The sequence below is a fragment of the Poecilia mexicana genome, unplaced genomic scaffold (assembly GCF_051168715.1).
Source record: "Poecilia mexicana isolate PSO_F unplaced genomic scaffold, ASM5116871v1 scaffold_11, whole genome shotgun sequence".
Lineage (NCBI taxonomy): Eukaryota > Metazoa > Chordata > Actinopteri > Cyprinodontiformes > Poeciliidae > Poecilia > Poecilia mexicana.
The window spans coordinates 18,471,542-18,497,493 of record NW_028263380.1 but is presented as its reverse complement, the minus strand read 5'-3'; the positions used below and the strand labels follow the sequence as shown (position 1 = coordinate 18,497,493).

At 40.5% G+C, this 25,952-nt stretch overlaps 1 protein-coding gene across 10 annotated transcripts in view; it reads right to left on the bottom strand.

Moving 5' to 3' along the window:
- Positions 1-25,952, bottom strand: part of rbms3 (RNA binding motif, single stranded interacting protein) — a 321,058-nt gene that overhangs the window by 68,365 nt on the left and 226,741 nt on the right. For all 10 annotated transcript variants that reach the window (XM_088010352.1, XM_088010348.1, XM_088010351.1 and 7 more), the window contains one exon: positions 23,221-23,300. In XM_088010352.1, the coding sequence (XP_087866478.1) occupies positions 23,221-23,300 (80 nt within the window). The remainder of the gene's footprint in view (positions 1-23,220; positions 23,301-25,952) is intronic.

The window sequence follows — 25,952 nt, the reverse complement described above, 5'->3', positions numbered from 1 at the left end:
GGTGAAGCGAGAGATTCACAGGGGGTATAAGTGACAGGTAAAGTCCAGTTTTCCAATCTGTACTGTCAAGCTCATCTACATGAGCGTGACGACCAAAGGGAGAAGGATGTCAACAGCTCTTTGCTTGCATTTGTTACAGATGCTCCATGGCTATTGATCAGCTCCTGGCCAGACTTTTCTCACACTGGGTTCATGCAGGAGGCTGGATGGCTCAGGCCCGAGATTATATTATGGATTACTTAACGGAAAATGCAGGAAAGAGGCCTGGATGCGGGCGGCACAAGTCTGATCGATGAGCTATTGCACACTTAACAAGAGTAATGTTATGTAGGGAGTCTGTGGCATGCTAATCCATCTTTCACTCCCCCTTTATCACATCTATCTATCTATCTATCTATCTATCTATCTATCTATCTATCCATCTATCCATCTATCTATCCATCTATCCCACCTCTGCACAAACAAAAATGATGGATGACTTGAGCTCAGTGTGTCTGGCTCTCAGCTCGTCCAAAACAGCAGACAGCCTAAATTAGCAGGAGGGTTTCTTCAGGGAACTGGAAGGCTTCAATATGCTTTCATGCAGACATAATAAGGGAAAAATCAATGACTTAATCTGACAGACAAAGGACTGTCTGTTAAAAAAAAAAAAAAAAGAGGACGTGTAATTATTTTAGCAGGGATATAATTGCACATTCAATTGCTGAGTCACGAGTTAATGTGCTCTTAAACAAAATTTAAATACTGTAACTGCAGTCTAGTGTCAAGCAGGCGGCGGCGAGTTTCCAACTGCCAGGCAACCCGTGGGATACCGGCTCTTAAATGAGATCTTCATTTTCAGCTAAATCAGCTAATTCCAGCGTTTCAGACTCGAACATTGCCATGGGGATTGGACAAATAACTAAAAACACCGGCGCAGGCAAAAGGGAGCGCAAGTAAGTGGAATTTCTTCTTCGCTGTGTTTGCCAACTCCAATAAATGGCTGACAATCCAGCATCTATATGTTAAAATAACATTTACACTAGCAGACAATCTTTACCGCACTCGCTCCAAATAGTTAGGCCTGAGTGTTGCTGGGTTCTGCAGACAGTGGCAGTCCTAAAGTGGCAGCCACAGATGTTTCTAATGATAAAGCCACAGATGCAGCAGCACACTGCCAACGTCTCCGTAGCTGCAGAGGGTCTCAGTATCACCGGGTGCTTTATGCAGCTGCCCAAGACGGCAATTACTGTACAAGTGGTTCCTCTGTGGTTGTTTGAAATTGAATGATGGTAAGAGCCTGAGAACAGTGTTCTGCAATAAGAGGCTTCCAAAAAGATCCTAAATAAGTAAATACCTTAAAGGGCGGAAAACAGTGAAGCCTGCATCTTATTTCAGCAATTAATAAGGAAAAAGGGAGCAAAAACCTTAAAGTTTCTCAAATTTAAATTGTATTCTTTAACGCTAAGAATATGCACTATACCTGTTAACTGCAAAAAAGAAATATCTCACTAATTAGCTGTTGTTGCTTTTGATAATTCAGCTCTCTTGGCTGAAAAGACACAACTGAGTACACGATTTAAAATGTACCAAAACGATAACAGCCTGCCGAGCCATATGTGCTCCTCGCTAAATGTGTGTGACAGGTAATTGCAGTCCAACCGCATAAATTCTATGCTTGGGTTATGTTAATTTGCCATCCTCAAACAGCTTCAAGCTCATCAAAGAGATTAATATCTAAAAAGACGCAGTAAGTGTTCCTGTCGAGACGCAGCTTGTTAAACTGGGCATACGACAACATGCAACACAAATCAGCTTGTTATTAATTTCGGAATAAAAAAAAAAACCTGCAGTGAATTTTAGCATGGATGAATTACATTCGCAATACATTATCAATCAAAAAGCAAGTCATTGGCTCTTGATGACCTCGTGGTGTTAAACTAGTTGTAGCCTGCGGTGCTATCCTTTCATGGCAAACGGTTCCAGCGGTGTCAGAGGGACTGGACAGTGGCTGTTGCTGGACCTTGCCTGTGGGGGTTGACTTGTGCTCCCACTGTGTGTGTGTCACTGCCTGTGTGGGCAGACAGCAAAGCTTGCTCTGTCCCTGTTAGCGCAGCATTATAGCACTGCCAACGCCTCCAGTGACCCATGAAACCTCCCATCTATAGAGATAAATCACGCAGGTCGACGCTTTGTAATTCAGCAAGGCGGCCCATCTAGCAAACCCAAAGCAAATGTTTCTCTGCAAATGTGATATGACAGTCACCAGAAGTCTGTGTGCAGCGGTTCGAGACTTGAATGCATTTTCAACTACGTGATCAAAACCAAGGTCAATTAAGGTGCACAAACTGTAATAATACATTTTATGCAGCCTACAGCTAAAAGTCTTTATACTCTGGATCAGTATATATTGGTATCAGCAGATATTTTAATACAAATTACGCGACTGGACCGCGACACACCAAAAAACTTCTTATTTACTTGCTTAAAGAAAAATTGTTAAAACTTTTAGCTCTAGAAATGAATAAACACATTGAGAGAGAGTTGGATGTATACGTTTGTTTACAAGCGAGGCATGCAAGTCAGAACAGCAATGTAAAGCAAACAAAGGCTGAAGTGTTTGTTAACTAAATTTCCACCATAGGAGCTTCCAGTAACAATGTAATGGACAAGAAAGAAAATGAAATTACAGCACAATAAATGAATTATCAATAAAGGGCCCTCAATACAGTATCTGAAGGAGGATCGATACGCCAGAGCCGCAGCCGCAGTGCAAACCCCTGGCTGAGGGCAGGACCGTAACTGAGGGAGCAGCCGCATCGATAATGTCACTGAGCGTGATTGACGATCAATTCTGCTAGTGACGCTGATTTATGATCAATGTAAGCAAGGCACCCGACTAAAAGGGAGAAAGGTTTGGAGGTGGGTGGTGGGTGTTTGGGGGGTCTGAGGGTCCATATTGTCCCCTTTGCAGTAGCCAGTTGGGGATCAATGAAGGGTGGCATCATGGCTGATTAGGGATCAGCAGAGTTTGTGGCAGAGGAAAAGCAGCTATGTGTGAGAAGATGTGCTTGGCTGCGTTCGGAGCAGCAGTGTCTGAGCCAAGCGGAGCTGCCGAGACGGTAATTAAACGTGCTGAAAGGAGCTTTCCACCGTTTGATAGGAGCTGCAGGTGCAGCTCTCTTTGCACTTTTGGAGAAAGACACAAAACTACACACCAAAATACGTTATGTACACTCAAACCCACTCAGACATGCACAATGCTGAGAGATCTGCAACGTTTTCAGATCGTGCCTGCAAAACTCCATTTGACATCTTATTTCTGTATTTTCTCTACATCTTGAGAAATGATTAGAGTTTGGGGCTATTGCAGCTAGCCCCAAAGAGAGCAATTTCTGAAGATGATGAAGACTTAAAAGCAGTTTTTCATGTGCACATGTGGATTTTCTCTTGACATTCCGGTTTCTTCCAGTAGTCCAAAATAGAGGTGGGCAAAGTAATTACATTAGATCATATAGGATTAAAAAGTGTTGACGAGGTGCTGAATTTTTTTCATTGACAGAGGTTTTAAGAGTTTTTCATGATGACCTGGACTTTTCTTTACTCTGTTGTAGCATAAAAATAACATAAAGTACAAAATTATTTGAAGAGTTAGAGAATGCAGATTTAGTTTCATCTTTACACAGAAGGATACATTTTCAAGTATGCATTAACGGAAATATATACTGAACCCAAATTGTAGGAAAGTCATGTTTTCCAAACCAAATCAGAGGTGACTGACACTGTGCAGTCCACTAGCAAGCATCTTTAAGGGCAGCTCTCGGTTTTAGAACTTGGTTCATTTGGACAGGAATGTGTCCAAATGAAACATTTCGTCTTCTGTTAATGTTCCTGTTTGTACAGTATTATTTTCCTGCTTTTGCTTTCGATAGTTTTGATAAATTGACTTCTTATTCTTGGGGATGAAACTGGTTCTAGCTTTAGTAGCTACTTTGGTAAAATTGTCTGAAGTTAGAATTCCAGTTTTAGAATGAAAATACGATTCCAGTCATATTCAGTTTAAGGGCTGTTAAAGAAGCAGTTTTAAGAATAACTGTTGCTTTGCCACAGGCACAGGGAGAGGGCATAGAATATAAAGAAACAATATTTTGTTCAGAGACCACTAAATATTACATGTCGCTGATTTGCACTGTACAGCTGTGCAAGTAGGATAAAATTAAGTGAAATGAAGAGGATTGTTCATGTTGTATAGCAAACACACAAAATCGCATATTTCACAAACATTCACCTACTTCCTCAAAGACCTTTTAAAATGTACTTGAAGGACCTTTAAGGAACCCCTCCACCCCTGTACCCAGACAGTGGCATCACTGAATCTTCTAAATGCAACGACAACGTTACAACCCAGAAGAAGAGCTATCTCCTAGGTAAATCACTTTGTTTTTGCTCATTTGGAAATTGATTGGAGCTTAATAAATAATCCACAGTTAATTTAAAAGAGTGAATGAAGACATGTTGGAAACTGACAGAGAAACAACTTCAGCAGGAAGAAAGTATTTTATCTACAGTGATAAACGGTTTACATTTTTCTCTCACAGAATTTTAAATATAGGTATAGGAAATAAGTGACAACTTTTCATATTGGCTGACTAGTATAATGTGACTCCATGTTTTTTGTACACAATATGGTCTATTGCCTTTACAGTTTATGCTTGGTTTAATGATAGCTGATGCATGTGCATGTAGGCGTTTATGGAAAAACTGTGCGTGGCCCACAAATACATTCTGAGTGAATGGCTGTTCAGTTTGAAGAGGCCAAAGCTGCAAGTATATGAAATTAGAAGTTCCAAAATTGAGGCAGCGTTACAACATCTATGGAGGGTCCACATAAAACGATGTGGGACTAGGATATCAGGAAATATCAACCCAAAGTCACCATGCTGTGGAAACAGTTTCAGGATCTTGAAGAAAAAAAAAAACAGTCAGTTAAGCCCAACGTCTCAGTCGCCTGGAGCTCCGTTTGAAAGAAATGTAACATCTGAACTTCAAACGATGTATCAGACATCCACAAGCCTAATAATTCATTCATTTCCTGGGTCTTAGCTTTGTTCTCGAGCAATCATGACAATAATCTTCTGCTGTCATTGGAAAAAAAAAAGAAATCCTTGAAAATAAAGTAACTTCTATCCTCTTCACAAAATGTTCGTTGCTTTTTGTAAAAATACATAAATCCCACTTGATTTAGCAAGTGTTACTAAATATTCAAAATGTACAATGTATTTTGTTTTTAGAGTGAATGTCAGATGATTAAATGAATAAAAAATAGCCTCGTTGTAATATTTTATGCATTGTGTGCTGCATCCTCTTTAATTGTGACATGTTTGTTATTACAAAAATTGGTTTTGGCTGATTAATGGGACGCAAACTGTTAAGAGTCCTATAAAGTTAAATAAGGACCGTACTTTACTTGCTTCCTGTCTCTCAGGACTAATGCTTTACTCCATGTATTCTGCTTCCACCCACTCCAACTCCCTAAAAACGCAACGTGAAAAATGGAAGCAGTTTGAAGCAGATTCCTCTTTTTACGTGAAGAAAAAAAGATGCAGACCAAACAGCTCCAGCAGATATGCTCTTCGTCTCTCGAGATAGCAATCAGAGCAATAACCACGAAGAAAGGTTGACCGGTGCAGAACAACTTTGGGTAAGACCTTGCCTAAACATCTCAGACATGATGAAAGGCTTTGTTTTTTTTTTCTCAGTACGCATTAATGGGCTGCAATCAATGCAGGAGGGTTGTGTGTGTTTTCCTCACATGTCCTGACCGCTGGGGAGACACAGGGAGGCGATGTGGGAGGGGAAAGATATTGACAACATCAATATCACCAGGGGTTTTAAAAGCAGCAACCCTCTGCTGATGGCAAGTCCTTATTTAAAACTGAGGCTGACTCTTGGTATTCTGCTAATGCAGCATCAAGGACAGACGTGCAGTTTGAATGAACCAGGTCATCAGAACGGACTCTGAGCAATTAGACACAAACAGCTATTGCTTCTCAGAAAAGAAGAAAGCATAGAACAATGTCAGGAATGTGGGGCAACAGCACCTCTGCAAAGGCGAGCGCACCGCCGTGCAGAGTCTCATCTGTCACCAGCAGCAATGAGCCCACTAGCCGCCATGATGTGCAGCCTAATTGGGGAGGCTGATGAGGTCTGATGAGGCCAGTACTTATTGAATTCCCCGGCCTGTTATTTAGATAATGCAGGAGAGGAACGGCCTCCCCTCATCTTTCCCACTCTCATCCATTCACTGTCCCAGCAGGAGGCAGCTGGCTAATCTGCTCTTGTTTATAATGGCTGTTCGAACTGAGAGGATTTGGACATGCTTTCCCTCTTGCTAGAATAAATCTAACACTTCCCACTGTTGATTTTACCTTATAATGTGTCTACTGGACGAGTTAGCCGGATTCCCAACACCCGTCTCGCACGCCAGAGTTTCTCTTATTCTGAGAAGACGGGTGGGTGGGGCGGTGGGTGGGGGGTGTCTGTAGTTCTTTTCTCCAGCTTTTCCTAAAGCGGTTACCAAACCTCAAATAGGGAGCTCTTCAGTAAGGTTTACAATGTGAATGAAAAAAAGAAGAGAAGGTGGAGGACAAAGTGTGTAAGGAAGAAGAGTAGACCACAACAAGAAGTTTAGGAGCAGATGGCCAAATGGCAGGACAACAAACTCTGCAGACAGAAACTATGAAGTCACAGAGGGATGCCAAGAGTACCTCTCAGTATGGACAGGATATCAAACTGCATTATGGGTAATCAACACCCTGTGATGAGTCCATTTTTCTACTTCACTATGCCACAGAGTAGAATAATGATAATCATAGTAGGCTGGTCTACTATGAAAATACTAGATTTTCAAACTACATTTTTTTTTAAAAGGTGAGATATTAGGTATTTGTTTTATTACCAAGCAACAATTCATTAAAAATAGAAAACAAACGGAAAGGCTGTGATTAAGCACATGGGGTAAAACTGTTTGTTTATAGGTATGAAAAGAAATTAATGGAAAAAGAAAATGTGCTGAAGGGACGAATTAACCTGGAGCTGCTTCCTGTATTTACAGTAATGTCTAGAAAAACAAAAGGCCGTTTCATAGAGGTCAGTTACTGTGGCCTTATAGATTAGGGAATATATTGACAAAGGGGGGCCATTATGACTGAAACATTTAAAAGCTTACGCTGGGAAGGTACAACCTGGAGTTCACCAGGGGCACAGCAAATCAATATTAGCTCGGCTTAGAAATCAGCTGTATAATCCTGGATCTCCAAGGCCATTTGCCTTGCTGTCTGAAATTGGATATACTCCGACAGCATCCTCTTCGCGTGTCCCTCGCCGTGTGGAGCCTTGTGCTCGCAACTCAAATAAGACATCCTGGAGAATTGATTTGGATGCAACTGTGGCGAGATTGTGTCTTAGGCTGAAAAACAGCAATAACCGGCTCAAGATAATTCATAAATCTCCATGTTCATGTGTAAGAGGATAAAAAATAAAAAAGGACTTGCCGAATGAAATAACCTTGTCGCAGTGTTTTCTTCTGATTTTACAACGGCTGCTGAACGGGGATCGTTAATTCAAAACCTTTTCAAATGTTACTAAAGGCCACGTGTTGAAAAATAGTATAAACTGTATGGTGAAGGTATAATTCAGAGCTGTTGGAGGAAAACAAATTTTGCAGTCCAATTTGTCCCCAAGCAATGCTATATTTCATATTTTAAGACATCTTTGCTGACAAAGGGCTATATTAGAAACTAATAAAGCTTTTAGCATTTTTTTCCAATACATTGCCATCAATAGGTATGTGTTGCATTTTCAGAGATGGGACCGTTCTGATCATATATCTTTATCACACCTGGTACCGACATCGGTGTTGGATCCAGTTTTGGCCTGAGGCTCTCCATCCACCCTCGATCCAGACACCAGGGTTCTGTATTGCTGCAGATGACGTTTTGCCAACTTTTGCGCGCTTGGATAATGTACAAAGAAATTCCATAAATTTTATATAAACAGATGTTGTGCCCTCCACCTCCTTCCACTCACAGCAGCAGTTCAGATTTAATAGCTCTGCAGCTGACAAGAATGCAAAAATGAGGATAAAAGAATCATTTTCAGATATATGTGTATAAAATTAATGCTGTAAATATAAATATAAATGAAGATACGGGGGGGAAAAAACCAGCTGCAGTATTACTGACGATGCCTGTGCAGTTAATTTATATTAATGAAACCACAATTAATCAGAATCTATTTGTGTAGGATGGGAATTAAATTCAAATGCATCAATTGAACTTGCTGGACTGTATTTAGGGGCATCAAGGTGAAGGAAAGTGAGTACAAATGCACTTCACACTTTAAGATATGTTTTGTCTAAGATTTGTGAAACCACAAACAATTGTTGTTCTACTTTAAAATTGTGCATTGTTTTGTGTTGGACAATTACATAAAATGTGAATAAAATAACCACAAGAGTTACTTCTATGACATCATAAAGTATGGACATTAAGTGCTAGCTGCCTTTGCTTTTAACTTTTTTTTTCTTTTACCTCATTCTTTGTACTTCTCATGGCAGAGATATGACAGAAAAAACCCTAAATACGTATCTGAAGTAGCTGTACTCTAGCAACAACACTTACCGCTGTGTGACAAGCATGAGAAAGAAACTTAGATTTGCAGGAAGGCTATAACTTTCGGCGCTTCTCCGTGTCCTGCCTGCGTTTTTAATGCTTTCCCACGGCTGTGTGCATTGTCAGAGTGACAGTTGTTGGACTCTCTGAGGCCTTTAAGCTCCCTGTTTTCCCTCTATTACTTGTGCCAGTAGGGGGACAAGCAGTTGCGGTGAGATGCGTTGCAGCGCTGCAGGGGTGGTCCCCAGACACCACAGATTCATACTTTCCACCTGACGCACAGGATGAAGAGAACAGAGAGCTGGCAATTACCAGACTCCTCTCCCTGTATATACTGCAAACCCAGCCAGCTCCGCTCCACTGTGCTCCACTATGAAGGCTGTCTCAGGGCCAGGCTCGAGGTAATGAAAGCAGCACTGTCCTAATGGGCTATTGATGTGTGTGCGCGTGCATGTGTGCGTATGAGTGGGAGACGAAAACAGGAGAAAGAAGAAAAGGAGACAATGCAAGAAATCTTTCTGATGGCAAATTGGTGTTCTTTAGCTCTGTTTTTACAGCAGCAAAGAGGGAGCATCCATGTCTGTTAGCTACTGTAAATCATTTATATAGGCTGAGTAAAAGTGGCAGAAATAAAATAAAAGTGTGATCCAATAGCAGTAATGCACCGTACTGCCAACAAATAAAAAGAGAGGCAGCCAGAGACACTGTGTCTGAGACATGAAGTCACTAGGAACCAGGTGTGTTTCCATCGTGCCGAAGCTCCACTTGAAAAGAAAATGACACAAATCGGCTCAGTTGACAAGCAGATGGTTAATTTGCACATACTTCACAGAACGGCACCTAATAAAAGTATCACTACCTCCAAATTTTCAATGTATTTCTGGGAATTTTATGTGATGAATGAAACACAAAACATATTCATGAATTTTGATTTTTTTTTTCTTTTTTTTTTTTTAAGTGTGGCTTGCATCTGATTCAGTCCCTATTACTCACAGACCCCTAAATAAAATCCAGGACATCCAATTGCATTTAGATGTTATCTAAATAGTAGATAGACTCCACCTGTGTAATTAACGAGGAATATACCTGAAAATCTGGCATTTCAGTGGGGAGACCCTTAAAGAAGAGTTAGGTTACAAAACAACATCAAACAATTCGAACACTTCATGGCGGATTCTGTAATTCGTCATCACAAAATGGAAGAAAGAACAGCTCATGTACAAGCCTACTGCCATCCATCTAAACAGACAGTCTAGGAAAATGTAGCACTAACCAGAGAAGTTGCTTCAGAGACCAAGAGCTCAGGTGAAAACTTAAACTCCACAAATCTGACCTTTATGGCAAGAAGAAAGCTATCGTTGAAAGAAAGAAATTAATAGTCCAGTTCCTGTTCGGCATAAGAAAATACGGAGAGCAAGTGTCTACCTTAAACCAGAATTCACCTGTGTAGCTATTTATGTGGTAAAAAGTTAAGTGCATCTGATTGACCTAATGATTTAATTCATGTTTTCATAAATTATCTTGAGGCAACATTTGTTGTTGAGTGGAACGCCATAAATAAATACAATTAAAAACCAACACTAAGCCCGTACAGAAGAGGATTAGGGCCACTGGGGGAAAAAAATTAAAAACTGACTTTAATCTCAAAAGTAATAATTCTGACTTTAATCTCAGAATTCTGAGAAAAAAGTCAGAATTCTGACATTAAAGTCAGAATTATTATTTTTGAGATTAAAGTCAGAACTGTTTATTTTTTTTTCCCCCAGTGGCCCTAATCCTCTTCCGTACCTATGAGGCTGAATACCAATATACATTTTCACAGTTACATTTTTGACAACCACATTTTCTTTTCCTTCCACTTCACAGTGCATCTTTGTCTTGGTCCATTGCCTAAAAATCCCAATAAAACCCACTGCAGCGTGACAAAATGTAAACATGTTCTAGCGGATGCGATTACTTGTGCAGATCTTGCAACATCGCTGCTCGCACATTCTTTTGTGTCTGCTAACCTGCTGGCTGGCTCTCAGGTGGAAGTGTGCTCCCAGAGGTCTGGTGACACAACAGAAATAACTCGGTTGACCACAGTGACCTCAGCTTGTTCTCACATAGCCTGCGTCCTGTTCTAATGGAGGCTCCGGCTCTATTTTGGGGGCATCAGCTAGATTTATCTCGCTGCCCTCTGTGTCCTGACTGGTGACAGTGACGTGGAAGGGTGTAACTGATGCCTGTTTTTTTTTTTTTTTCTCTCTCCTCTCTGCTTCCCTGACGCAAATTCGCACACACGCACGCACGCACGCACGCACGCACGCACGCACGCACGCACGCACGCACGCACATACAGGATACAATAAGTCAATTCTAAGCAGTCAGACAACCTGGCTCCCACTCGCTTTCTCAGTTAATTTTTCAAATCTATTCTAAATATATGCTAAAAATATACTCATATTAAAAATAGAAAGCCGTGCTGCACTTTGTTCTAATCTAATCTGATAGTCTTATCTCTTATAAGAAAAGATGAGAAGAGAAAAAGAGCTCAGCAGTGAATCACAGAAAGCAACCCTGCTGAATTGCTTGCATACCGCAGAGACCTTGGAGCCTGATTATCCTCCTCAGCAAACTTAATCTTCATTCAGGGGGACGGGCAGGCTGTCCGGAGGGCTATGAGCTCAGTGACCTACAGTATCTGCTGAGAGGCTGCATATTATTCTTTGGATAAAAAATGCATTGCCTGGGGTCCAGCATTAGATTAAGTTGACTGATAGCTTAAAACTTCGAGTCTACGGATCTGGGAGTGTAGCATACACATTTTAAGGCCTCTTTTCTAGAGGAGTTGTGCTTGTAAGAAGAAAAAAGAAAATAACGATACTTTTGCTTAGGTTCATAAATTTTGCCTTCACGGGTTCCCAAGATAAACTTCAACAACTTTAAGTTCCAATCACAAAGACATGGCTTCAAAATGAAAATTTTTCCCTTGACCAGAATCCAAATAATCAGTGACCTTTGACCTTAAAAAAACCCCACACATCTATACTGGCCAAAGAATTACTGATTGGAGCATCTGCAGTTCAATGATAAACAGCTTCTTCATGTTTCAAAAAGGATTATTGTGCAGTTCACATAGATGCTGAACTCTGAATGGTATCACATTGAAGGTTGTCATGGTTACTGAGTAAAGATACTTAAAGAGGAGAAAGACAAAATAATCATAAATACATTTCTATGAATGATATTTAAATTCCAGTAGTAAGCTAATAAGATTCCTCATTACAACTTTGCCTTGATATTTTAAGAGGGACATATTTTTTTTGAGCTGTTTGGAACGACCTTGCACTTTGTTGTCAGATTCAGCTTTGTAAGGTTGAGGTCAGACACTGATGTTGGACATGAAGGCGTAGTTTGCAGTCCTCTTTCTAATTCTTCCCAAAGGCGCATTCTTTGTCTGAGGCATGAGTCACGAGAGTCCTCTATACAAAAACCATCATTTCATGTCCTTATGGGCAAAGCTGGAGCACAGTCAACGCCTCCGAGTCATTCCCACAAAGTTGAGAGCATACATATTTTCAAAATGTCTTCATATGCTGCAGTGTTGACAGCTCCTTTCACTGGAACTTAGCGGCTGAGCCCAACTTCTGATTAACAGCCCCACACCATAATCCTTCCAGCCATGGAAACCCATTCCAATACGCTCACTATACAACGTTCTAGAGCTAATCAGAAGGCCACACTAAGATTTGAAATCCGTGGCGATTGACAGAAAATTGGCAAACCTCTGCACACTACTGGACCCAGCATCTGCTGACTTTGCTCAGTGAGTTAACGTGGCCTATCACCCTATCACCTCATGGCTGAATTACTGTCATCCCCAATCACTTCCACTTCATTACATTACCACAAACAGTTGACTCTGGTATATTTAGCAGCAGAGAAAATTCACAACTGGATTTCTTGCACAGGCGGCATCCTGCCATGCTTCATAGAAGCCGTCTGTATGCCTAGGTACTTGGTCTTCTGCAACCGTTGCCATGGATGTGGTTGGAACAAAATAATTGGAGGGTCGATGCCCAATATTTTTAGCAATTATGCCACAGCCTACAAAGCCCTGCATTCAAACAGTACTTATTATATTGTACATTTTGATAACTGCAGTTGTGCTGCTCCAATCCATATAAATCCAGAAAAACACCAGAAGGCGAAGGACCACATTGGATGAAGCAAGCTAATGTTCAGTCTGGAATGATCCTTCCTGACTGAACTATCCCAAACAAACAAATCACAACCCACACATTCACACTCTTTAGGGTTTAACCTGTCTTTACAGTGCAAACCGAACTTTACATCTGCTACTTATAAACAATGACCAGAAGTGAAAATTTAAGATGGTTGGATCTTGACAAGTACTGAGTACAGAGCAATGTGCATAAAAACAGCAAATTCTGCAATGAAGCAACATAATAAGACCAAATTCTTCAGAACTGGCTAAGAGAAAAATCATGAATATTTTACAATCAAGAATAGTTTTTGACAAGCCCCCCCGTTACATCTCAACCTTGTTCCTGATCCGCTTTGATGATGCGTGAAAAAATGAAAACCTGCATCATAAATGTCAGCAAATCCAGAGCATTAGAGAGAAACGCATATCTGAACAGGCAGAGCACGTCAAACAAAGATGAGAGGAAAATGCTTGTTACAAACAAAAGCAGCCTCAGATGTCCAGCAACACAAATGAGCAAAAGGGAAACGCGTGCAGCAAAACGTAAGTGTGAAGCACAGTGGCGGCAGGGCAGGTAGGAGCTAGAAACAGGATGGATGAGAGGGAGGGAGAGCATAAAAGCAAGGACAACAAAAAAGTGCAAGGAGAGGTGCATGTGTGAGGGGAAAAAACGGAGGTAGACGGGGATCAACATGGTGAACAGCTGGTCTCGTGTCGCAGGGGTTAAGCTCAGGAAGCAGTTGTATAGTCAATGTCATCCTTTCATCTCATCTGTTAGAGACGTAGCAGCCTAAACTGTGCTCATGGTTAACCTTCCAAAAGCACAGGTTGATCCAACTTTTATGCCTTTCTCCTCTGCACCACCCTCATCCTTTTCCCCCTCTTTGCCTCTTTCCATCTGTTCCCTTTTATCTTCCTCATTTTTCCTCCCATCAGAGTTCTTCGGCTCCTGAACCGTCGCCTCCATCGCCTCCTCACTGTACTCCTCTCTCCTTTGTTATGCATCTTTTTCTCATGGCAACTGTCCTTCAGTCTGCTTGTCTTTATATTACATGCGGTTGAGTGGAAAGCAAAGTTAATCGCTCCTGTCTGAACCCCTCCAGGAGTCTGAGCTCTTCTTCTCCGCCTAAACAAACTTTGAAGCCAATCAAAGGGCTTATATTATTTTCTGCAGAAGGGGAACGCAGTAGGTGAATAATTTCTGTTTCAGAGACAGAGCCCCCCCCATCCCAGCTCCTCCTGTTTTTGCCTCAAACCGTTGGCTTCACTCGTGAATCATACAGCTCAGTGGCAAAGCAAACAAAGCGTAACAAATCCAGATTATTGTCTGTAGGCAAGATAAGGTTATAATGAGAAAGTGCATCGGCGGAAATTGATCCTTTTCTCAGGAAGCTGTCTGAATTACTTAGGATGCCAATAATAACTTCCTGTGTGCTCCGTTTCTAATGGGAGGCAGGAGAAATCAGGGGCTGTGGGTGTTCATGATAGGAGGGCAGATTTTATTATGTTGCAATATCCTGGTAAGTGCATTTATAAAGGCTATTTTGCACCTTTCTATTTACAATCCCAGCTAGAAGCTTACACACACCCATCACGCGGAGTAATCCTGTCTGGATTTTGGCCCCAAAATGATTTATTTCAATGCTGTCGATTTTGGAAAAACAAGAACTGGGTCAAATACTTGTGATTTTCCTCTATCCCATATGGTACCTTCAGATGGAACCAAGAACATACAGGAACAATGAATGACTCAATTTTGTCCAAAACTGGGAAATTGGAAGACCAGTTTCACTGGCCACAGTGTGGCGACTTTTACACTACCATGGACTGAAGTAGTGGTGACCAAAGACCAAACGCCTAATAGAAACCGTTTTATTGTCAGAGATCAGAAGGATTGAAATATTTGGCCACAGTGTCAAGAAGAAATTTTGGGTGAACTAAGGTGAGGCTTTTAAACCTAAAAGTTTAATACAAACTGGTACAAACCTGCAAGATACAAATGGTATCTTGATGTTTCCTTGCTCCAAGTTTAAGTAAAATAGCAGACTGGGAAACATCTAATCCACAAATGAAACCGACCCGTAAGAACCGGGATTGCCCGCTCTTGAGCAGCAGGTTTGAAACTTGGACAATTAGATTGTTTTTTCTAACTGCTAAAACACATATCAAAACAGGATTTAGAAAAGAAAACCCCTCTGTGACAGAAAACTAACAAATTACTAGTGAAGGAATATGTACGTATTTTAGAGTAGCCAGAATAAAATCAATGTGTGTGCATCCAATACTTGATTTTAAAAATGATAGAAAATGTGTGTTGTATTATCATTCCTGCCGGAGAAAAGAGCCGTTCACGTACATGAGCCAAAAATTCAAAATGAATGAATGCAAACTTCTGACCTGCACCATATTTATGACTGATTATGCTGAATACCCGCCTAAGTGCCACTGACGGAGACAAACTGAGTCGTGCATGTTCTTTAGAAGCAGTGACGTATGAATCTGACCTTTTATTACCTTAAAAATAAACATCTATCAAATACAATTTATTCACACATGCATAAGGAACAATAGGACTTTGAATACTTCCATTGGCAGGAAGGTCTGAGTAACACTGACAGCCAAATTACCAACCTACTTGGCTGCACGTTAAATCTACACGCCATAGGGGGAACAGAAATGGGCCCACCGACAGGCCAGTTATTAGCCAGGGGATTGTGGGAGGGATGGCAGACATTAACATAGATTACTCGAGTATGACTGACAGTTTCGGAGGGGCTTTTTGGGACTTACCAAGTGATTTGGGACAAGCCTCATTTCAGCAAGGGACGCTTTAATATTGTGGGCTGTCGCTGCTGTCTTGGTGCCGTTGCCTTGGTGAGGATGCCAGCAGGGAGGGAATCATTTTCTTCTTTCGACAACGGCACCCCCAGCAACAACCCCCCACAAGTCCTCTAGTGACTACATCTCCGCACAGTTTTTTTGAACTTCTATGTCTCAGAAGTCATAATGAATGGGTTTTGTTGTGTTGTACAGATCTCAGGAAAAATTAAATCATCAAACTGGAAATTCAATCAGTATTTTAAAAGCACAATTATGCTCGTAAAGAGAACGGGATATTAGAAAAAGCACTCCTTTCATGGTCTGAAAGACCAGCAATAGATAAAAGTGAGTGAGAACAGAAGGAGGCATGAAAAAAAGAACAATAGTAAAAACAGATAAAGTTAAAAAGAACAATGCCAAAGCAATGTACTGAGAAAACAAGAGGCTTGAAAGCTTGAACATATCGCATGTTTCCGCTCTGCTCCATCTCTCGGGGCCAGTGCGGCTCCTTCCTGATGTACTTTTTATTATTTATCCAACATCCATTGGACAATATTGGAGCCAGCTCTCAACTCATTTGCCATATTGGCAGCAGGCTTTTGGAGCAAGCAACGGCAGCAGAAGCAAAAGGGAAGAAAAAGCTGTGTTGGTGCACATTCAGTCTGGATTGAATCCTTGTTTGCACAGTTATGACATTAAGACTAATGCTAACTTTATTATTGTAGTCTGGGAATTTTTTCCTCTTGTTCCAAGACCGCCTGTGCCTTCAAGCAACAAAGCCTGGATGAAAAGAAGCTGCACGATGATGGAGAGGCGCAGCACCAGCAGTCTCCTAAAAGTTATCAATTTTCCCTCTTACTCTACAAATGGAGAGGACGTTATCTACATAAGATAACTCATCTGCCATTACCAAACAAAGGCTAACGTGTCTCTGGTTCAAATTACACTCACCATAGGGTGTCATCTCTAAGCTGTTTAAATGCATTGTGGGACAGAGGGCTTTAATCAGCAGGGCTCTGTGGAGGCACCGGATTAAATCACGTTTTATCTGCTCTTCCTTTGACTTTCCCTGTGCACAGGGGTTGCAATGTAAATCATAATGCATCCCTGTAGGGCTCACTTCAGTATAGTTTATAGCTGTAGACATGTTTCATAAATTCTATTTATTTTGTGCATTGAGTAAATTCACATTCACTAAAAACAAGGATGAATCTTTCCTCCCCCCCACCGCCACCGACCCAAATACAAAGTGGCTCGTCTCATATAGGGGAAGAACTTTGAGTGCCGCCAACGACATGAGCATTTATACGTTTAAGGTCCCGCATAAAAGCTGATGCGCGTACAGCTGTATTAGAAACGACACATGGTGCAGAAATTTCCGGGGCATGTATGATGCATGAGTTTTTATTTGTGCATGGGTGGATGCATGCTCAGGGCAGGGCGCAGCGACAGGGAGAGCGGCTGCCGCATTGCACAGAATATCTAAACAGCTGTAGTGCTCCATCAGGGCTATCGATCACGTCTCTCTCTCTGAATCACAATCAGACGTGGGCCGAGGCGCAGCGGCTGGCGTGAGCCTTTGTGACTGGCTTGTTGGACAACTGCTACGCACCTCTCATATCAACCAGGCCTCGGCAAACAAACCTGACCGGGATAAGTGATTGGATGCATCTTTACGGTACACATTTTTGTCGGGAGAGGAAAATATTCTATACAGACGAGGATTTAGTTGAAGCTATTGGCATGCAACGCATGTTCACTGGAATGACGCTGACAGAATGTAGAAGTTGCCTCATGTTTAATACATGTGTCACTTAGGCTGTAGTTTAAATGAATGTCTAATAGTCCCAATTACTGTGAAGTATAACTCAGAAGTCACCAAAAGAGAAAAGAGCCCATTGATGCGCAATTTAATTTCAATGTAAACACACCTGTCCTGTTAGAGAAGATTGGTCCAAACAACAGGTAAGGGATAACGATGTACAGTAGCCTGAAGCGGAAATAGATTTAAAAACATTCCAAGCACTGTACTTCTCAAAGATTTTAAGCGCAAAAGGCAAAAGTATGGGAAAAAAAACCCAGTATCCAAACAAAATAAGGACATCGAAATACATTTACAGGCTGAGAGCTTTGATCAGCTAAGCAGCCAGGACAGCCTAAAAGAAACTCTGGAGGAGCAGAAGTGACCCAAAGCCCTGGTGGAACTATTTATATATATATAAGGGGGAAAAAAATACAAAAACAGTCATTGTTGATAAAAATGCATTAGGGAAGTCAAATTAAGTTAGTGAGATGATATCAAAACTGAACTCTTTGACCTATATAAACGCTATTTGAAGTGAAAAAAGGTACAGAGTTCATCATCTTTAACGCACCAACTCCACAGCAAAAGGTTCTTTAAGGAGGCATTATACTGTTGGGAGGGTTTTTTTTTTTTTTTAGATCGTTATTATACACTATTATATGTTGTTCCTAATTGAATCAATTCCAACAATATGTTTCTCAATAAGTATAGAGATGGTTTACAGGCTTCACATGCGGACGAAGGTGTGGTTTAATCCATTAAATCTGGATTTGCTTTGCTTGAACTTCAATCTTTCTGCCCTTTTCCCCCATATGGCGTGTGAGGATATGTGCCACAGTAAAAAACTTTAAGAAGAAAATGGTTTCTGTTCATTGATTTTTCAGGGGGATGGAGTTTGAAATTCACAGCTTTGCAGGGCAAACAGGAGTGGATCAAAACGAGGCGTCTGTATTACCAATTATACTTTCCAAATAGAGGAAAGCAGTACTAAAGGCCTGGCTCTAACTGGAGATCACTTCAAACAAAATCCTAAAATAAGGCAAATAAAGGCACTGCTCACCATTTGAGAAACTATCTGTTCAGACAAATGCTTATAATTTCATTAAAAACTTATCACTGGGAGAATGGAGGCTGTTAAGTATCATTAGCTGCCATCTGCTATTGTGTCTCTACACTGTAATTCAGCTCAGTATCGCATGTAATCACAAGGAAGTTAGATGTTCTCGGATTAAAATTTAAATAGGAAATGCATGGACGTTTTCTGTGCTGCTATTAGCTGCCATCTGCTTGAATCACGACAATATTCTGCTCTAAATGTCCATGCTCCACTTTGCTGATGCGTTATCTGTAACTCAGCGTTAACTTCCTGCCAATACGGGCGCTTCCTTTTTATTTGCTTTCCCATGGTCGGTTGAATTTAACACATGACCTGGCACTTGACATCTAGATATTTATTTCCTACTATGGGACAGCAAGGTTACGATTCAATATCCCTTTGTTGGCACAGAACACACCTGGCTCGAAGAAAGAAACCATTTCCATTCACACGCACACACATGCATTATCTTGCACACCGTCATGTGTTAAAGTGACAGGGCGGAGAAGATGCAAACGTAGAAAAGAGTTATGTACTGTGCCTTACAAAAGCAAAGTTCCACTTCAAACAAAAACATGTTTTTATTCATAAAACTCTGAGCGCTGACCTCCTCCGAATCAGTAATTTATTAAACTCATTTTTGCACAAATTACAGCTGTTCTTTTTGAGTGATCCTGTATCAGCTTTGCAATTAGTTTGCATAATAATTTGCACTCAGCCATAGTTGAAGTGCATATTAATCTGCCGTAGATTCTAAACTAGATTTATGCCTGGTCTTTGACTGGGTCATTGTATTGCATGAATATTGTCTGGCCTAAACCACTGCCTTTTAGTTCTGGCTGTATGTTTGCACTCGTTCTTCTTGGAGGTGAACCTCGACCCCTGTGTTTTGAAACTTCTCAAGTTTTCTTCCAGGATTATCTTGTTTTTATCTGCCTTTATGTTCCCTTCAACTTAAAAGAGTTTCCCTGTCCACACTGGGAAAAAAACAAAACAAAAACTTCCTCACAACATGATGCTGCCAGCACCATTTCGTTTAATTTCCCATCTATCTATTTATTCCAAACAGGTTTTTAAAAACAAGAACATAAGACATCAGTAAGGACAAGAGAAAACATGTGCATACATTACCTTGAACAAAATAATTTGCTTATCACTACTTTTCTGTTTGAAAGGGACTAGGAAGAAGTGAACACTTATTTATTCCTTCTGCTCATCATGGTGTTTCTATGTAGGGAACAATGTTTAAGAGTAATAAGAATCATGCATTTTTTGGTAGTTGATCTTTTTCATGTAGATCTGAACTACTTCACTGTCAGCCTCCAACAGGTTATTAAAGGTCGTCAAGAAAAGCCTGCATGTTGTCTCCTATAATAATTTAAAAAACTGGAGCAGGCTAATACAACTAGACCATGGCACCCAAACACTTTTCACTTTGCTTCCTAAATTCTGTTAAATCATTTGAAAAGCACACATACAAGCAGACTTTCTAATGAAACAAGATTTTAAAAATGTCTTTTGAAATGCAGCACTGTGGCTTTTACGTTTCTGCGTATTAATGCAATTGACAACAATTTGCTATGAAGACATTTTTACTCTGTGAAGCACTTTGTGATTTCATCGGTGGTAGGTGCGGTATATGTAAAAATGACCATGTTTCTAAATGAGATAAAATCAAACACAACGGGGATATTCACTAACAAGATAATTTTTGCAGGCAAAACTGCCTTCACTGAATTTAATTGAGGGATATTGGAGGATGCATACCATACTTTTGAGACGATTATTTCCTAAAACAAATATTATATACATATATATATATATTCTTCAGTGAGAAAAAAACTGTTTCTCATTAGCATTAAGTTGATGGTGACATTCCACCCAGGTCAAAGTCATGGCTCCTGGACCTTCCTTTTGCATTTTTGTAGTTGGTGTTTAGGCTCGCTGTATTTAGTCATGATGGGTGTAGCAAAACCACGCACACACATGCACACACACACACAGACGATCCTGCTGTTCTGTGTGTGGTGAGAGGACCCCGAGGGGTGCCGCTGAGCTGTCAAAGCACAATGAATGAAGAAGCTGGCCTGCATAGCAAAGGGCTCGGGGGAAATCCCACCAACATGACACACACACACACACACACACACTGTGGCATAGCCTCTGTCAGTAGACAAGAAGTAGATGTATCTGCTTTAGACTTGCGAAATATAAATATGCAATGTTCAATCTGGACAAAAGACAAATAGGAATGCAGTGAAAATGTAATCTGCATGTCCACTTGCATGCAAAATTAGTTGTTTACTCTGCAAGCTTGAAAGAGAAACAAGCCTCGAGTCTTCTGCAACATCTGAGTCTGATAAAAGAGGAAAGTCCAGGAATCTAAGTGCAGCAGAGCACCAGTCAACATGGATTATATCAGGAAGCAAAAAAAAAAAAAAAAAAAACTACACACTTACTTACCAAAGGCAAAGACAGCCTATGTTTGTTTTTGTACAGCGCCTTGCAAAATTAGTCATACTTCTTGAACTTTCCCAATTTAGTCACAACACAACAGCGAACTTCAGTGTATTTTGTTGTAATTCCACGTGCTGGCCCAACACAAAGTGGAGAATGAAGAAGCTAAATCTTACACAACTTTTGATTTTTTTTAAACAAATACAACCTCAAAAATGTAACATGCATTTCTCTTTAGATCATTTTACTCTGATACACCTAAATAAAATCCAACAAGCATTTAATTAAAAAAACAATTTTGGATCTTTATGGAAGAGTGACAGTTGGTAAGCCATAGTTATAAGAAAGCTTTTCAGTTTGACAGAGTAACGCTGCGGTTAGATTTAACCAAAATTCTATGTTTTGTGCAAAATGCTGTGATTGACAGAACATTTCTATCCTGAAAGCCACACAGTAAAATAGAGTGGTGGCAGCATCATGGTGTCAGGAAACATATTTTATCAAACAAAATGCTGATTAGATACATAGAAGTTTGCAATTTTATTTGACAAAATCTGTGCAAACCATTTTGAGACACTAATAATAAAAAATTTTCCTGACATCATTCAGGAATTTAAGGTTGTGTGTGTGTAAAATCATACAAATTATATTAAAAATATACTGAAATCATCTAACTTTGACTAGAAGTGTCCATGTTGCAATGTTATTGTCATTTCTGATGCTCATGCATTTGTAAATCAGGCTCCTTCTAAATTGTCTGTCTGTGCATCTTTGCTCTGAGGATAAATTTTATGTCAAAGTAGCACTTCATCAGAATCACATCCTTCAGCAATTACTATAAGTTGTAAAGAATCAAAAATATATATCTACTCCAAAAAAGATCTCAAATTACACCTGGCTGCAACAGAAGAAGGCAGCGGCTCTCTTTAACAGACGTTTATTTGAGGGATTGTGGGAAAACTAGATTATCCAAGCACCCCTCGGTGACTGCGAAGCAAAACTTGTAAACATAGCCATTCCTAATTCACAGAAGGATTTTCCTCAATGAAGGTAGTAAATCTCTGAGCTTGGCACGAGCCTGAACAATCCATTTACAATAATAAAGCCTGAGCAGCAGGGAGATCGACCCTTAAAGGCGAAGGTCAACCTCATATTACGGCTTTAAAGGTTTCCTATTACAGATAAACTTCAATATAGACGCTCAGCTCGCCTATAATGGCTGCTGGCTATGCACTGGCTGAGCATGTGTGGACATTCTAAGTCCACTTTTCTCCGATATCACTGGATAGTGGAGACCAATTTATGGATGTGTTTCTGTGCCTATGGTTGATGAGGTGAGTGATAATAAAAACCTGACAGCTGAGGAGGAAATCTCTGCACATCGGCCTATCTGGCCAGCACATCTCAGGGATATTTAAATACCGAAGCACCTGGACTCAATAGTGCTAAAGCAGCACTTTTCATTTCCTTGGGCCTTCTCGTTTGACACTTCAGTATATTTTTTTTCTCCTCCCAGTTTACTTTTTTTGTCAGCCTGCTGCTTCTAAAAAGCTTTTCCAAGCCTGAATACTTGCATTGTTTCCATAAATTCCAATCCTTCTTGTTTGACACTTCAGTATCTTTATTCTCCTTGCATTGTTTCTTTAAATTCCAATCCTTCTTTGGACACTTAAGAAATCTCTGTGCTAACACACCTAACTTGTGCTTCGTTTCTCCTTCACTGCTCTCTACAGGGTGACTCCGGAAAAGCAGAGCGGGAAGGGAAGAGGACACTGCAACAGAAAGAAGGAGCAGAAGTGAAAAGAGGCGAGAGTGCAAGCTCTTAAGTAGATTGCAAAGAACAGCACAGAGGCATGAGTGTGAATATTAAGAGGGTTTTCTCCTGACCAAGAAGTCCCAGCCTGCAGCAAGTGCACCACCAGAGAGAGAAAGAGGCGGTGGCACAGAAATTGAGAGAGGCAGAGGAAAAGAGCCCTACAGAATCACCAGCTATTGAGGAAATGCCACGATGATCAGCTTAGGTGTCAGAAACCACTGTGTGTACCCCGCTATTCGTCTGATCTAGATGTTAAATTACAGCAACTGAATTAAATATTGGAGTCGTTTTTGAAAGGGTGGGATTTTTTTTTCTTTTACAACTGAAAGAAATGGAAATGCTCAAGAGTTTGGAAAGAAAACTCACCTGGGATTCCTGGTGGGGTTTTCAGGTATTTTCCATTGAAATGCTGTATCACAACTTCACACTTCTCTGTTGACTCCATCCTGCAATTGAAAAACATTAATTTCAAAATTTAAATAAGCTTCAATTTCAACATGACTGCTATGTAATTCTGTAGTAACCTCATATTTATTACAAAAACATGCGACTTCTTTTCTTTTTTTTCTTTTTTTTTAGAAAGACCTGTCCTTGTTTCTGCAAAGCACTCTACTTGACGACCGCATTCCCTTTGGCAGAGTAGAATCAGTCTGTTCTTTCAAAAAAGACAGATGGTCTCCAGTGAGACCATCAAGAGTTTGCCTGTCTCTCTACTGTGGAACATTATTGTCTGCATGCGTAAGACGCTGATAATGAAATTCGGGCCTTTAATGGAAAAGGTTGTTATGCAGCCTGTGTGCTGCATAACCGAAACTTAAAGGCAAACGAGGACCAAAAGTGATACTTAAAAGCCTTCACGGGCGTAACAGAAAACGCAGGATTACTTATGGGCAACGTGTAAAAATGTTGTGAAAACAATAGCTCATGTATTGTGTACTGAGAGAGAAAAGACATCAAGCTGAATAACCCATCTTCTCTCTCCCAGCCACTCGATCAAAGTCTGAGAAGAAGTCAAACAGCTGGCCAGTGGGAGGGCTCTGATCTTTCACACCACATGCCCATACGCTCTTCTGTTAGACATTACATAAAACATGTGTATTAGTAAATCAAACACATTTTGCACAAATGCACAGCTTGTTTGCATGCAGAGAAAAAAAAGACATCACCTGTCACCGAACTGTCGTGTTACGATAAATGTCAAGTTTCAACCTCATGCATGTTTTAAAAGACAGTTTTATGCAATGTTTGGATATGAATCATTCAATATCCAAGAGATAAGACATTACTTACAAGTTCAGAGAATGTAATATTTTGTATCAAGTGTTTTTTAAAAAAAATCAAAGCAATACTGACAAAAAAAATATATTGATCAAAGTAAACTTGTTTACTTCTCTCCTCCCTCTTTGTGAGCTGCATCACAGCTCATTACCCTTTTGTATCCACTTAAAAGTTGGCAATTGAATGATTTTGTTGCTTAAGATTTGTTTAGGATGGCTTTGCTTTAAAAGTTGCTCCATTATTTATACAAATCATTCTTTTCAATGTGAGAAAAATGTTCTTATTCCTGCAAGTCAAAAACTGATCAATAAATGATCAATTCGCTTCTCTGTGGAACAAAAGAAATTCTGTAACATTTGTTTCCTAAATCTTTGCTTAACCCCCCCCCCTCCTGGTGGAAGCAGACGATCTACTGACGAGTCAACCAAATTCTGGTGGAGGACATTTGGGTTAATGGAGTCGAAGGCCTAACATGTAGTCCACAAACATGATCCTGGTGTTACATCTCTTGATGGTCAAAGTGGTGCAACATGAAGTGTCATGCCAAGCTGGTAACATCATCCGCCAGACCTCAGGGCGACAGATCTGCAGTCATTTCACCTGTGGTTTTCCGTTTCTCAGGGACCGGGATGATGGTCGGATGTAGAAAGGTGATGGTTTTGAAAACACGTCGGACAGTTTCTCTTTGCTGCACTGACTTCCTTGGTTAATTCGTTTCTTGTCTATGTAAGGCCTGGTCCAAACCACTGCAGTCATTTTCTTTAGTCCAAAGCAACTTCCTCAGATGTGAAGTGAACCATGATTTGTTGTTGTTATATGTGCGGAAAGTCAGTACACACGCCTCACAAAAACGTACGTAAAACAGGCCTGTAACATCCACTTTAACGCATCAGTCTTTCTCAACAGTCCTAAGAGATTTAGACGTTTTCAGTTCCTGCTTGTATTTTGGGGTGAGATGAAGCAGACGAAGATCAGAGCGTCCTAATGCTGCACAGACAGCATGTTGTGCTTCTTTTAAGACTGCGTAGCAGTGGTCCAGTTTGTTTGTCTCTCTGGTGGGACACTTTACATGCCTTTTCTATTTTGGTAGTTTATTAGAAAGGTGTGTGCTGGTAAAATCCCAAAGAGCAATGAAGGGAGAGTCTGGCTGCTTTTTTCTCCAGACCTGTTATCAGCTCAGTGATCTGTTTTTCAGCTTCCGATGTTCAGGCCTGTGGTGGGATGTAAACATCGACCAGAACAAATGAGGAAAACTCCCTTGGCAAATAAGAGGGATTACAGTTCATAAAAAAAAATGACTCCAGGTGAGGAATATGTCTGTAATACAGTGACATTAGTACACCAACCTTCATTTATATTAAAGCAGTTTCCTCCGCCTCTCTTTTTCACTCCGAGATGAAACAACTGGAAGCCCGGCATCAGAAGTGTTTTGTTTCATATATATTAACGGAGCCACCTTTTCGTAAAGGAGAGCAGCTTCTCCGTTTTGCAGGCCAGTGAGCAGACATTCACTAGATGGACAGACAGGAAAGGGGTACGCAAGCCGCACTGGCAGAGCATGATGAGAATATCTGGATGTTCCCTCCATTGGTGTCTCTTGTAAATCTCACAAAGAGCTGACTCGCTTCCAATCAGGATCTCAGAAAAAAGACTACGAACTGATGAAAACCAGAGAAAACTTGATTAGAGAGATCTTCCAAATGTTCAAGGGTTGTTCCCTGGTGGAAAAAAAAAAAAAAAACTATCTATGCAATGCCTGTATCCTTCTGTTTCCAACCAGGCCCCTATTTAATCTCCAAATGAACAAAAATAGGATCAAG